This window comes from Microcaecilia unicolor, chromosome 5, assembly GCF_901765095.1.
Source record: "Microcaecilia unicolor chromosome 5, aMicUni1.1, whole genome shotgun sequence".
NCBI lineage: Eukaryota > Metazoa > Chordata > Amphibia > Gymnophiona > Siphonopidae > Microcaecilia > Microcaecilia unicolor.
This window is the reverse complement of record NC_044035.1, coordinates 362,810,922-362,825,997: the sequence shown is the minus strand read 5'-3', so window position 1 is coordinate 362,825,997 and position 15,076 is coordinate 362,810,922. Positions and strand designations below refer to the sequence as shown.

General features: G+C 43.8%; 1 protein-coding gene across 1 annotated transcript in view; it reads right to left on the bottom strand.

Moving 5' to 3' along the window:
• The window catches only part of LOC115471377 (polycystic kidney disease protein 1-like 3), a 120,919-nt gene that overhangs the window by 105,399 nt on the left and 444 nt on the right, over nt 1-15,076 (bottom strand). Inside the window, exons 2-3 of the mRNA XM_030205074.1 lie at nt 13,830-13,876; nt 2,535-2,666 (exon numbers count right to left, since the gene is read on the bottom strand). Of these exons, the coding sequence (XP_030060934.1) occupies nt 2,535-2,666; nt 13,830-13,876 (179 nt within the window). The remainder of the gene's footprint in view (nt 1-2,534; nt 2,667-13,829; nt 13,877-15,076) is intronic.

Sequence of the window (15,076 nt, the reverse complement as noted above, 5' to 3'; positions counted from 1 at the left end):
ACAAGGTGCATTCGCTGGAAGGAGGACAGCCGAAAGGGTCTGTGCCTGAGGGAGTTGGGTTGATATCAGAAGTATGGGGAACAGCCTTTGATTATTCTTGACCCAACAGGATGGGTAGATGGACAGGTGAAGATGTAAATATATAAATGTTGGAGCGAAGTGGAGTGGTTGAGACCGTCATAAATGGTCTCGGGTGGAACAGCATTGTATACAGTATAATATCCTGTAAATAGAAAGAGTTCTGAAGTGTTGACTGCCAGTTGCAGAAGTTGCTAGTAAAGTTACTTTGCATTAAATGAAATTCTTGGAGTGCTGTGTGGTCTCTGGTGTGAGAGTGAGGATGCTTGCTCCGGGACTGAGAGAAGTACCACTATACAGTTCTTCCTGATCTCCCATACACCCTGGATCGCTATTCCAGACTAGTGACCCACTCCCAAGCTCGATGGCTGGCAGACAAACTACGAGTGTGCTGTGTTTGGCCCCCTGTGACACCACGATGAAGTTTAGCTTGTGGCCTGGGTCAGACTCGCTGTGAAACAGAGTCGAGCTAGCGGGGTGTGAGACCCGGGTTACACATTGTCAGAAGGAACTCAAGTCAGCCTCGACACCCTGGACAGGACAAATTTCAACTTGACCTTACCATCCTGTCCTCTACCCTCAGCTGTTGGTCTCCGTTCAAAACAAACATGAAAACCAAAGAGTAAGAAGAAAGTCACAAAGGCATCTTAATCTCATCTGCAAGGTAAGAACCTTGTCCAAATGTCCATTTGTGGACATTCCCCTCACAGGCTTCTAGGCTGGAGGTTCTTAAGCCTTTTCTTGGCTCTGGGGACCTTTCACCATCAACTTCTTCTTCCTCTCTAGTGCTAGGGAGCTCTTTTTAAAGGCCTCTAATTTCCAAAGCCCTCTGCTTATCAGGCTTCCACCTCTCAGGAAGTTTGGGTTCTTGGTGCCATAGTGAGACCGAAGGGCAAACCCCTGAACTGGAAGTGACGGCCCAGCACCCTCTGATGTGGCGGCCATATGAGTATATGCAAGTACACCTCCTTGAGATTGAGGGTGGTGAGAAATTCTCCCACTTTGAACTGAGGCTATGACTGCTTTTAGTGTTTCTATGAGAAAGCGGGACACTTGGAGGCAACGGTTTAGACCTTTGAGATCTATGACTGGACGAAAATTGCCTTCCGTAGATAGTGGGGTTCCCAAGTGGTCTGTGCTGGGACCACTGATTTTTAACATATTTAATAAATGATCTAGAGATGGGAATAACTAGTGAGGTAATTAAATTGCTGATGACACCAACTTATTCCAAATTGTTAATCACAAGAGGACCTTACAAGACTGGGGAGACTGGGCATTGAAATGGCAGATGACGTTAATGTGAGCAAGTACAAAGTGATGCATGTGGGAAAGAGGAACCCGAACTATAGTTACATGTTGCAAGGTTCCACATTAGGAGTTACCGCCCAGGAAAAGGATCTAGGTGTCATCGTTGATGATACGTTGAAATCCTCTGCTCAATGTGCAGCGGTGGCTAAGAAAGCAAATAGAATGTTAGGAATTATTAGGAAAGGAATGGAAAACAAAAAATGAGAATGTTATAATGCCTTTGTATCACTATGATGTGACCACACCTCAAATACTGTGTGCAATTCTGGTCACTGCATCTCAAAAAAGATGGAGTGAAATTAGAAAAGGTATGGAGAAGGGCAACAAAAATGATAAAGGGGATAAAATGACTTCCCTACGAGGAAAGGCTAAAGTGGCTAGGGCTCTTCAGCTTGGAGAAAAGACAGCTGAGGGGAGATGATAGAGGTCTATAAAAAACTGAATGGAGTGGAACCAGTGGACATGAATCACTTGTTTACTCTTTCCAAAAATATAAGGACTAGGGGGCCCCACAATGAAGGTACTAAGTAGTAAATTTAAAAAACAAACTGGAGAAAATTTGTTTCCAGAGGAATGTGGTAAAAGCAGTTAGCTCAGCAGAGTTTAAAAAGGTTTGGATAATTTCCTAAAAGAAAAGTCCATAAGCCATTATTAAGATGGACCTTTGGTCTGACCCAGTATAGCAACGCTTATGTTCCTATGTTCACTTATATCTAAGCAGTATACAAGATTGTACACATAAAAAGGCAAATCTGAAAACAGCTCAGTAAAATATCCTAAAACAAATATTCAAACAAAAAGACAAAACAACCATTTATGTCAACAATAAATTTAACACAATTTCTATCAGCCCTATTCTAGTTCAATAATTCTACTGTGTAATTTCACATTGCTCTAGTCCACAAACCATGTAAAATAACTGCTGTGTTTTTGTTGTGTTAGTGTTTTGTAATTGTTTCTTTATTGTTGAAAATTTTAAAAAGCAACAAACAGGTTTATGAAAAAAATCCATCTGACTTTAATTTATGATCCCCAGTGTTCCAGCCTAGCTACAGCTGTCCCCAGGGTAAAATTCTTCTGCAAGTTATTGGTGTACATTGGAAGTGGATCAGAAGCTGCAAATTCTGGTTCTGTCTATCACTGACCTGGGCTCCCAGGGACAGCAGTGAGCTGAAGTTTGTCAGATGCATCAGGATTTCACTGGATCTCAGTATTGATGGATAATCTTTTATCCTTTCCACAATGTCTTTAAATCTTCCAATTAGGTCCTCTGTGATCTATTGAGAATGAAATGTTTCAGACATTTATGTACTAGGAACTGTATTATTATTATTATTAATACAATGTTTTAGTGACTGGGATGAGACAAGCTTGGGGTTCCATTCTCAGAGCACCTTTTTATGCAATCCGCTTCCCTTCCCTCCTCTTGTCCTCCACCGTCCTTATCCACCTCTCCACAGACTCAGAAGTAACCTGAGGAGATACTTCTTCATGGAAAAGGTGGTGAATTTGTGGAACGCTGGAGATGAAAACATACTAGATGACGGCAGAAAAAGACCTGCACGGTCCATCCAGTCTGCCCAACAAGATAACTCATATGTGCTACTTTTTGTGTATACCCTACTTTGATTTGTACCTGTGCTCTTCAGGGCACAGACCGTATAAGTCTGCCCAGCACTATCCCCGCCTCCCAACCACCAGCCCTGGCACAAACCGTATAAGTCTGCCCAGCACTAGTCCCGCCTCCCACCACCAGCTCTGGCACAGACCGTATAAGTCTGCCCAGCACTATCCCCGCCTCCCAACCACCAGCCCTGGCACAAACCATATAAGTCTGCCCAGCACTAGTCCCGCCTCCCACCACCAGCTCTGGCACAGACCGTATAAGTCTGTCCAGCACTATCCCCTGAATTCTCTTTACTCTTGTCTACCCTTCATCCTCTTGAATTCTGCCTGGATTTTTTTTTTATATGACGTCTTGTCTTGTTTTCCCTTGTTTGTCTCTCTGGCAGCCTCCCTGTTTTATTTTGTAAACCACTTAGAGACCTGTTCCTGGCAGGGGCGTAGCTACGGGTGGGCCTGGATGGGCCCAGGCCCACCCAATCACATCTCAGGCCCACCCCAATTTGTCCTGCTCCTCCAATCCGGTGCTGGTCTTCTAGGTGCCGGTTAGGCTGCAGTGAGAGTGCCGCACAGCCTTCTTTCAGTTCAGTGCATGGCGTAGGCGTAGCTAGGGGGGATGGAAAAAACGGCGCCTATGCACATTCATTGCTAGTTTAGTTCCTGAAACGCATGTGGTACCACTTCCAAATGCTGCCCGGATTGGATTTGGAGATGGTTGGCGGCGTCAACCTGCTTGCCGCTTGTCAGCCCACTCAGCTGCCTGCTGTCCGCGCAATCCCAGTCTCCTGTCTCCCATCCCTCACTGTGCTGCCTGCACTGCTTGAAGCCAAGAGAAGGCGCAGAACGTCGTCCAGAGAGCTCAGCTGCAGCGGCCTTGTGTACTAGTAAAGTAGCTTACCACACAAGGCCGCTGTGGCTGAGATGAGCTCTCTCGACGACGTTCTGCTCCTTCTCTTGGCCGTGCAGGCACCGGCAGCACGGGGGGGGGGGGGGGGGGGGGGGGGGGGGGGGGAGGTCCGGTGTGTGTTGCAGGCTGCACTCGCTGCAGCAGCCCAGTTGTTCAGCGGCAGCGGCGCTTCACCTTCGTTGGCTGTGCAAAGCTGACTCCTGTTCTTCTTTCTTCTTTGACTGCTGGGCTGGCGCCATGGCTGTAGTAGAGCTAAGGTAAGGGACCGTTCCCACGGCACATGTTGTGTGCGCTCTGGCTCGCTGACTTTGTGGGCTGCTGGGTTCCACCTCCGCGGCACTTGCAGGAGCTATCACCCGACCCGTCCCCAACACAGGACAGGACAAGGAGGTTGAAGAAAACAGGAGATGGGGTGTTCCTATCTAGTCCATTATACGGACTTTAGCAAAAGAATTTTCAAAACAAATGTGTCGTTCATCTGTAAAAAGTCTAAAACAGTTCCAGTTGGATAGTCATTAAGCAGTGCCTTAAAAGGTGGAGGTGGGATTTTTTTTTTCTTTTTTACTTATTTAACAGCTTTTTAATTTATTTGAAACCTTCCTATATCTAGATTTAAATATAATATAAAAATTGAACATCAGTAAAACAGCTTAAAAATTATTATAGCTGGTAGAAATAGCAGTGATAATCTTTGTATTTTCTGCTCATTTATCTATGCTGTTCTATACAATACAGATGGCAAAGTTTCAGTGAGAATATTCTATTTCTTGATCTTAACTATTCATCTTAATTGTTTCTGTAATCTGCCTTTGGGAAGCCTGGTGTTATAAAGTAACATAGTTAATGACGATAGATAAAGACTGGTAGGGTCCATCCAGTCTGCCCAGCAAGATAAACTCATTTTACATGGTATGTGATACTTAACATGTATACCCGAGTTTGATTTGTCCCTGCCTTTCTCAGCCCAGCCCAGCCCAGCCCAGCCCAGCCCAGCACTGCAGGTAATACAATTGTAAATGCTTTTTTTTTTAACATCATAATGGGTGGGATGAGTAGGGGGTAGGACAGGGCTGACACTAGGCTACAGGGAGGGGTGAGGGGGTAGGGTGGGGCTGATGCCTAGGTACCCGGATGGATGTGAGGAAGGGGAGGGCTGATGCCAGGTTATAGGGATAGATGGGGGTTAGTGTAAAGAAAGGAAGGGCTGATGCCAGGCTATGGGGATGGATGGATGGGGGGGGGGGGGGTAGGAAAGGACGGGTAGGACTGATGACAGGTTATAGGGATAGATGGGGGGTAGTGTAGAGAAAGGAAGGGATGATGCCAGGCTATGGGGATGGATGGATGGGGGGGGGGGGGGGGGGGGGTAGGAAAGGACGGGTAGGACTAATGACAGGTTATAGGGATAGATGGGGGTAGTGTAGAGAAAGGAAGGGAGATGCCAGGCTATGGGGATGGATGGATGGGGGGGGGGAGGGTAGGAAAGGACGGGTAGGACTAATGACAGGTTATAGGGATGGATGAGGTGAGTAGGGAAGGGAAGGGTAGGACTGATATCGGGCTACAGGGAGGAATGGAGGGGTAGGGAAGGACACAGCTGATGCTGGGCAATTGATGAGGGTTGGTCTGTGTTCTGCATGTGACCAAAGTGATTCCTCTGGCATGTGGTTTGTGTTGGGATCTATATCAATCTGAGTAGTCTGACTTTTCCAGTGAGACACGTATTGCTGTTATTCACTGCTGCCTTTTTAAAGGTACTGTTATTAGTATTTGTGTGTTCAGAATTGGTGTTGTTAAAGTTTGCTACATAGGCTTTGAGTATGTATGTGGTTTATATTGATGCTGAAGTAGAGACTAATAGACGATTCATCACTGGAGACGTGAGTCCAACAGTCTTTATTATATCAGAGATAACGACCCGACACAGGCCGTGTTTCGACCCCTGATGCAGACGCTTTTTAGCGTCGAAACACGGCCTGTGTCGGTCGTTATCTCTGATATAATAAGACTGTTGGACTCACGTCTCCAGTGGTGAATCGTCTATTAGTCTCTACTTTTGCTTCTGTGATTTGTCATCGTAGAGAACTTTTCCTGTTCTATATTTTATATTGATGCTGGACAGCTGTTGGGCAGACTGTTTATTAGAAATCCTTCATCAAGTGCGCTTTAAGGCATTATTTAGTTGTATCTCAAGAAATGCTACTCTCACTTATATACATATAGTGCCCACCCATATTAGCTCTGGGCCACCCAAAATGTCAGGTCTGGCTACGCCACTGGTTCCTGGTGTATGTGTTATATCACTGGTTCTAAATAAATAATAAATAGAGCTTGGGACAAGTGCATAGGATCTCTAAGGAAGTGATAGGGGAAGTATATGGCATGGATGGACAGACGGATAGGCTTTCATTTTTCTCTATTCCAATCTTTCTCTCTACCTTCTTCACTTTCCCATCTCCCCCTTCCCATTCATAATTTTCCCTATCCCTCCTCTCTTCTCTCCTCCTTTCCTTTCCCATCCCAAGCCCCTTCTCTTCTCCTGTCCTGTTTGTACATCTCAATACTGTGTTTCTACCGTCATTTTTCAGTGTATTTGATTTTAAAATGTTTATTGATATGACAGATGCAGACATGGTGTGGAAAGTGAAGAAGGTACATCAGATGATGGACATTATATGGTCTCGATGCATCTGTCTTTACTCTCCATCTTCCCAAAACTCAAATAAGGCTTGATGATTCATGGTTCCCACCTGGATGCGGTCTTGCAAGAGATGTTTCTCAGCTAAGGCTGAGGATCAATAGTTAAACCAATTCATATTAAATGCTGTAGTCCAGTAATACAGAGGTGTGCTGATAGATCCTGCAGTCGTCCGTGCAAGTTCAGTGATAGTACTTTTCTCAGGTTTTGCCGTTACGTGTGGAATTTTCTTTTTACAAAGGTTACAGGACTTTTCTGAAAGAAAAGGGGTAAAACGTTCAAAATATGCCCCTCCCCCCAACTCCTGCACCATGGATGTGTGTCATGGTCTGACACCCCTGCAGTGTTGCTACTGGGCTTCTGCCAGGAACTTGTGACCTGGGATTGGCAGTGTTGGAAGCAAGATACTGGGCTAGATGGACCATTGGTCTGACCCGGATGGCAATACTTATGTACTTATGGCTACTCTTTATGTTCTTGCTTAGCCAAGAATGAGGTCCTGCACAGGCCTTGGGAGTCTAGCACCCCTATTTTACCATGGTTCTCAGCTCATTAACCCAGGGAAAGGGAAATGATATACCGCCTTTCTGAGGTTTTTGCAACTACATTCAAAGTGGTTACATATATTCAGGTACTTATTTGTACCAGGGGCAATGGAGGGTTAAGTGACTTGCCCAGAGTCACAAGGAGCTGCAGTGGAAAATTGAACCCAGTTCCCCAGGATCAAAGTCCACTGCACTAACCACTAGGCTACTCCTCCACTCCCATTCCCAACCCAGTCCTCGAGGCATACCTTAGTCCCATTGGGTTTTCAGGATATCCCAATGAATATTCATGAATTAGATTTGCATTCAATTGAGGCGTGCATTCAAGTCTATCTCATTGTGGATATCCTGATAACTCAATGGGACTAGGTGTGCCCTGAAAACTGGGTTGGGAATGGTCACTCTAGATACTAGGCCACTCCTCTCACACCACACTGCGACACCCTCAGACCTATCAACAAGTATGAAAACCCCACCGTAATGGGACTGAAAGTAACAACCTTTCAGCTCAAAAGTAAAGATGGTCCTGATAAAGGTTTAGAGGTCTTTTTCACTTGTGTTTGCTAATGTGCTTCTCTTTACTACTTCAACCTATTACTTGAGGTAACTGAATGTTTTTGGAGACATCATCAAATCCATCATTTTGAAGTTTGCAACCTTGCTTCTGTGTGTGTCAGGGTTTTCAGGATTTGGTGACGCCGACAACCAGAGGTTGGAAACGTGCCAGAGATCCAGAACCAAGGAGAGACCAGGGATATTTACCATCTGGTTGCCAAGCCTCACTGGTCTAGTGCAGAGGTAGCAGAGTATTTTGGGGATCCAGTGAGGTACATCTTTACTGGTCAACAGACTCCTAGGATGCATCTACCAGAATCTCTGTTCTGCTGGCCATCCTGATGTTCCCTGTTTCCTGTTCTCTACTCAGCTTTCCAGTCTAGCTCTTTGGTTCCTGTTCCACTCTAGTTCTGGTTCTCCTGGCCATCAAAGCCTTGCCAGGTACACTTTCCCTGTGAGTACTATATATAGGTTTACCATATTTGCAGAGTCAAAAAAAGATGACACAAAAAAAATAAAAATGCTGCCCTGCCCAAGCCTACTTGGGGGGGGGGAGGGGGATTTTTTTTTAAAGTTATACAGGCCCCTGCTGAATATTGGTCAGGACCTGCATAAGCTCTGGCAGCCCAGTACCATTTAATCCTGGATATTCTGTGTCTGGTCCCACACAATATCCATCGCCGAATATCAGGGGCTAATTTAGCCGACCATGGTCAGCTTTTAAAAAAAAAAAATCACTGACTGCCACTGGCTGAAAATCTACCCCAATATTTCCAGATTTGTCTAAATGGACTCAGATTAAGAGAAAGAAGTTTTTGTACTTAAACAACAGGTTCTGAATTTGGGAGGTAAATTTCAATCACAATATCCCAGTAAACGTGTGATATCACAGAGGTCATACATATATCTTATCAGGCTTCTCAGTCTCAGGTTTTTGGGAAGGAAGTTCAGCTCCAGCCCAGACTCCAGAACCTACCTGAGAAGACGTCCATGAGATCAATATGTCTTGGTAGTTATTCTGTTTACGGTTCACAGTTTTTGTTTGAATTAGCTTCCCCTAATTACATAGAGTTTGCATCTCATCTATGTGGACTATAATTTGATATCTATGTTTAAATAATTATAATTACTATCATTTTTTCACTTAGTTTTTTGGTATTTGTATCAATATCCTTGTGAGGATTAGTCTTTGTTTTCTTCTATTTGCAAAATTAAAAAAACACAAACAATAATCCAGTTGAGTTAAAACAGACCTGAACTACAAATTTAAGCTGATCATATTGAAATAACTACATGGAGGAACATTTTTGATATAATGTCTAAATCCAACTTTGCCGAAAAACAAGCCAAAGGCTTAAAACGTGGATACAAAAATATGGGTAAGAGGTTGACTGCACATTGAATCCAATCTGATATGTATCATAACATTAATGGTCCTATGTGATGGAGGGACTCTTGATGACTTGCGGACAGAGACGCTACTTAGCCTTTGTGTGAAGATTTCACAAGAGCGTAGCAGCTGTTGTAGGAAGCAAATTTGGAAAAAAAAAAGCCCAGCGCACAGTTCTAAGTAAAAAGATAAGTAACGTATAATGTCTAGTATTTTTTGAGAGACAATACTTAAAAGTTTTTAATGAGGGTGAATGGAATTAGGGGTAAGAGTTTGACATGCACATTTGATATTTAATTTTGTTCATAAGAGCACTGTTGTGGTTTTTGAGAAGGAAGCGTATAAATAAAAAATAAAAAAAACACGGAGAGGCTCTATGATTGAGATGCTCAACCACCCCTCAAGACTAATGAACATATGAGTAAGATCTCGTTTATGGGTGTGTGAAGACTCTGAGAGCCCTCCATCACATAGGACCATTGATGTTATGATACATATCAGATTGGATTCAATGTGCAGTCAACCTCTTACCCATATTTTTGTATCCACGTTTTGAGCCTTTGGCTTGTTTTTTTGGAGAGCTGATCATTGCCAGGGCATTAATTTGGGGATTATTTTGCTTTATAAATCCAACTTTGGACATTTGCTGAAAATGTCCAAAAAAACAAGTGGTTAACATGGCCATTTTCAAACCTGAAAAACGTCTATCTGTTTGCTTCAAACATTTCCTAGACATTTTAGGTGTTTTGTGCTCAGTGCATTTTTCTTTTGTGATCATTAAAAAAAAAAGGTCCAAGGGAAAAACAAGCCTGTGGGACACTATGGGGGGGGGGGGGGGGGGGGGGGTCAGACCGGCATCTTAGACATCCCAGCAGAGCAGTGGGGCACCCTAGGGGACGCTGCAGTGGACTTTACATAAAAGATCCAGGTACATCTCACTGTTACCCCTTATATTGTATGGCCAGCCCTCCAAAACCAACTGTTCACTATGTTTTTGGTAAGTTTTGGAGGGCTCACACTTTCCACCACAAGTGTAATAGTTAGAGTGGATTATGGGCCTGGATCCTCTTCTATACAGTACACTGCACTGACCACTAGGTGCCGTCCGAGAGACCTACTTGCTGCTCTAATAGGCCTGGCAATAGCATTCTGTTAACATATTTATAAATGACCTAGAGATGGGAGTAACTAGTGAGGTAATTAAATTTGCTGATGACACAAAGTTATTCAAAGTCGTTAAATTGCGGGGGATTGTGAAAAATTACAAGAGGACCTTACGAGACTGGGAGGACTGGGCGTCTAAATGGCAGATGACGTTTAATGTGAGCAAGTGCAAAGTGATTGCATGTGGGAAAGAGGAAACCCAAACTACAGCTACGTAATGCAAGGTTCCAAGTTAGGAGTCACTGACCAAGAAAGGGATCTAGGTGTCGTCGTTGATGATACGTTGAAACCTTCTGCTCAGTGTTTTGCTGCGGCTAAGAAAGCAAATAGAATGTTAGGTATTATTAGGAAAGGAATGGAAAACAAAAATGAGGATGTTATAATGCCTTTGTATCGCTCCATGGTGCGACCACACCTCGAATATTGTGTTCAATTCTGGTCGCTGCATCTCAAAAAAGATATAGTGGAATTAGAAAAGGTGCAGAGAAGGGTGACAAAAATGATATAGGGGATGGGACGACTTCCCTATGAGGAAAGGCTGAAGCGGTCTAGGGCTCTTCAGCTTGGAGAACAGACAGCTGAGGGGAGATATGATAGAGGTCTATAAAATAATGAGTGGAGTGCAGTGGCGTAGCCAAGGGTGGGCCCAGGTCCACCCACTTTGAGCTCAGGCCCACCAGTAGCAGCACACCTATGATGTGGCCGGCAGAGATTCCCAAGCTGAAAACTCCCAACAACTGTCCTCCTGCTATACCTTATAAATAGCGATCTTCGTCTGCAGGAAGCAGCGGACTGATACATACTGCTTACACCGGCCCCACAGACTTCCCTCTGACGTATTCCCACCTATGCGGAAACAGGAAGCTGCATCAGTGGGAAGCATGTGGGCCTACATGAGTAGTGTGTATTAGTTGCTCCTCACTGCCGGTGAAAATCTGAAATTTAAAAGGTGTGCAGGAGAGGAGGGATATTTGAGAGACCATAGGGCATGCAGGCGAGAGGAGAGACCAAATCACCTATGGGATGGGGTGGGGTTCTTCTGCCCACCCATCTTGGGTCCAGGCCCACCCAAAATTGGGTGTCTGGCTACGTCCATGGTGGAATGGAACGGGTAGATGTGAATCATTTGTTTACTCTTTCAAAAAAATACAAAGTAGTAAACTTAATACGAATCGGAGGAAATTTTTCTTCACTCAACGTGTAATTGAACTCTGGAATTCGTTGCTGGAGAATGTGTAAAGGCGGTTAGCTTAGTGGGGTTTAAAAAGGGTCTGGAAAGCTTCTTAAAGGAAAAGTTCATAGACCATTATTAAATTGACTTGGGGAAAATCCACTGCTTAATTCTGGGATAAGCAGCATAAAATGTTTTCAGTTTTCTGGGATCTTGCCAGGTATTTGTGACTTGGGTTGGCCACTGTTGGAGACAGGATGCTGGGCTTGATGAACCTTTGGTCTGTCCCAGTGTGGCAAAACTTATGTACTTATCTGAAGCTGTCATAGAGGCTGAGATGTACTGTTTCTTTCACATCTTTGGGGGGTAGGAAGGGATCAGTGACCACTGGGAGAATAAGGGAGAAGGCTCATGCCTTAATCCCTCTAGTGGTCATCTGGTCATTTAGGGAACCTTTTTGTTACATACTTGTGGTTGAAACAGGTCTAGACCAAAATGTCTAACTTTTAGGCCTGGATGTTTTTGCTTTGCTCTATTATGGCAGAAAAAACATACAAATTTTGAGAACACCCAAATCCCACCCCAATGCATCCCTGACACGCCCCTTTGTGATTTAGATGCACCGAAGATGAACAGCATAGAAAAATGTCTTTAAATTTTTGAAACACATTTTAAGAGTTTGACTAGAGGAAAAAAAAGGAATATTTAATGTTGTTGGGATTCTGGGTGGAGGCAGGGGTGGGCTCCAGTGCCTAGCCATTTTTGAAGCGGGCAGTTCTAATGGGGAAAAAAGTAATTCTTCAGCACTGGATAGGAGGAGAGTTGCCCACTTTTCAGCAGTGGCGGTCCAGGATGATACATTCGTGTGCGTTGGAACTCAGAGGGGTGGGAGGTCTTGCATCGAAGAAAGGGGATGCATACTGTCAGAGGTGGTCACCATTTTGGGACTCTTTGACCCCAGTAGCACGAAGTAGAATATTAAATGCCTAAGGTGTCTATCATGGAGTTCAACAGGGAGGGAGAGAGGGGGTCAGGATGTAGAGGGAGGGGGGGGCAGCGTTAAGTGTTTTTTTTGCTAGTGGGGTGGGTATTCTGTGTGTTATTAGACTATCGGATGGTTTATAAATCTCAGAACCTACCATTGTGTACGCAGTGGAGTGGTAATGTAGAGAATCTTGTACTTAGCACTTCATGGGGAGCGGCAGGTGTTATTGTAATTGCTAGTACCGCCGGGGGCCATAAGGGTCCAGGCCTCTGGTGCCATGTTTTGTTGTTATGCAGGTTGATTTCTGTTGCATGTATCTAAGCTTTTGTTGTTGCTGGGTGCTATGTATCTGTACCATATTTGAAAACCTTCAATAAACAGATTTAAACATAAAATAAAAAAAAGGTTGTATATTTTTTTTAATGTTGTGTGTTTTGGGTACGGATGGTTTTTTGCAGTGCCCAGGTTAAATAATAATTTAAAAACCTTATATTTAATGTGGGTAGGTTTCTGGGTGGGGGTGGGCTCTGCAGTGCACAGGACATAAAAAAAAACTAAAGGTTTTGCATTTAATGTTGGTGTGCTTCGAGGGGGGGGGAAATGCCAGACTGGGGGGTAGGACAGGGCTGACACTAGGCTACAGGGAGGGACCTGGGGGGGGGGGCTGATGCCTACCTATGGGATGGATGGTGGGGAAGGAAAGTGATAATGTCAAGTTATGGGGTTGGAAGGGGTAGGGAAAAGAAGGGCTTGTTGGGGGATGGATTGGGGTGACAGGGAAGGGCTGATGCAGGACTACATGGATGGATGGGGGTGGGGTAGGGAAGGGAAGAGAAGTGCTGATGCCGGGCTACAGGACAGTCAAAGAATAATTTTTAAAAAAGAACCAAAGGAGCCCAATCCACAAGTCAGGATGTTAAAAATGTCTCAATGTATTAATAAAATTGTCTTCTAGGAACAATATGCAATGCGAGTAGACATAAAAAGAAGTGTACAGAAGGGACTTTGAGATGGAGAAAACCCAACACTGCAGTGTTTCAACAAGAATTGTCTTCATCGGGGGTCCTATTGTCAAGTACTTGAAACACGTCTGTACCAGACAGCACTGTGGAAATGTCACTAGAAAGCTGAAATTTATGAAGAAACAACTCTCAAAGTGTCGATAGCAGTTATGGCTGTTTACATTGAGAGTTTGTCCTTCTAGTCACATTTCCAGTGCTGAATGGTAGAGACGTGTTTACAGTGCTTAACAAAAGGACCCCTGATGAAGCAATTTCTTGCCGAAACACTGCAGAGTTGGGTTTCTCGCTCTGAAAGTCCCTTCCTGTATAAGGGGACCCTGTGTACACACACGTACATAACTCAACATATTGACTGAAATAACTAAGTTGATGGTACTCACTTTCTTGTTTTTTGGGATGTCAACGTCTCTTCGATATTTAGAAAATCCTGATAAGCAAAAGAAACAAAACCAAGTTGAATTCAGTCATAATATTTCGGAAGTATGTAGTATCTGACTGTACTTAAGGTTCGGTTTATTGATGGTTCTGTGTACTTACGTTTTTTCCTGTTATTTTATTATAATTTAAATGAGTGGTTCAATTATTGTCATTATATTGTAACCCACAGTGAACTTTTAAAGGTATTTGCGGGGATATAAATCCTGTATAATGTACTGTAATGTAATAATTTAATTTCTATACAATAAAACATTTCCTTTTGTAGGAAAAGCTAGACAAGAAAAAAAACCCAAAAAGCTAAGGCAGAAAATGGAGTCCAAGCAAAGTAGTATGAGAATCTTACCGCGAACAGGTGAGCAGTGTGTCATTCGGGGTAGAAGTTAGCACTCAAAGAAAGGATCTTGGACTCAACGGACTAGATTCTATAAATGATGCTGAAAAATCGTCGTTGAAAAATTTAAACACTGAGCACTATTCTATAAGGGATTTGCATCCTTTATAGAATAACACTAAGCCCATAAACGGTGCCAAACGTTATGAAATGACAACTGCGCTGCTGAAAGGTAGGAGCTGATCGAGTTTATTCTGTAACAATGCGTGTAACTCCCAATTAAGGTCAATTAACACCAGTAATTGGTTCTTAGCAGCAAATTACTGGCACTGATTGGCTCATTAATCAATTAAATTGCTGATTTAGGGGTCCTTTTACTAAGGTGCGTGGAAAAATGGCCTGCGCTGGTGTAGACGTGTGTGTTGCCGCACGTCCTTTTTTCAGGTGCGCCTGCAAAAATGGATGTGCGGCAAAATGAAAATTGGCACATGTCCATTTTGGGCCTGAGACCTTACCTCCACCCACTGACCTAGTGGTAAAGTCTACACACGTACAATGCAGATTACCACCCGGTTAGCGTTGCACGCCGGAAATTTTCCGGCAAGCCTAGTGGACGCTCATAAAAAATGAAATTACCGCCCAGGTCACATGGTAGCCGGGCGGTAGTTCAAATTGACGCACATAGGACACGCCTACGCAGCTTAGTAAAAGGAACCCTTAGTGTGTAAGTTGAGTCATCGTATATAGAATCCAGGGCAATGTGGATTATTTCTTGAACGTTTTAGCCCAGTGTGTGCTACAACAGCTGAGAAAGTCCGTACAGAAAAATTAATGTTCAGGTTTATGTTGTTGGGAGAT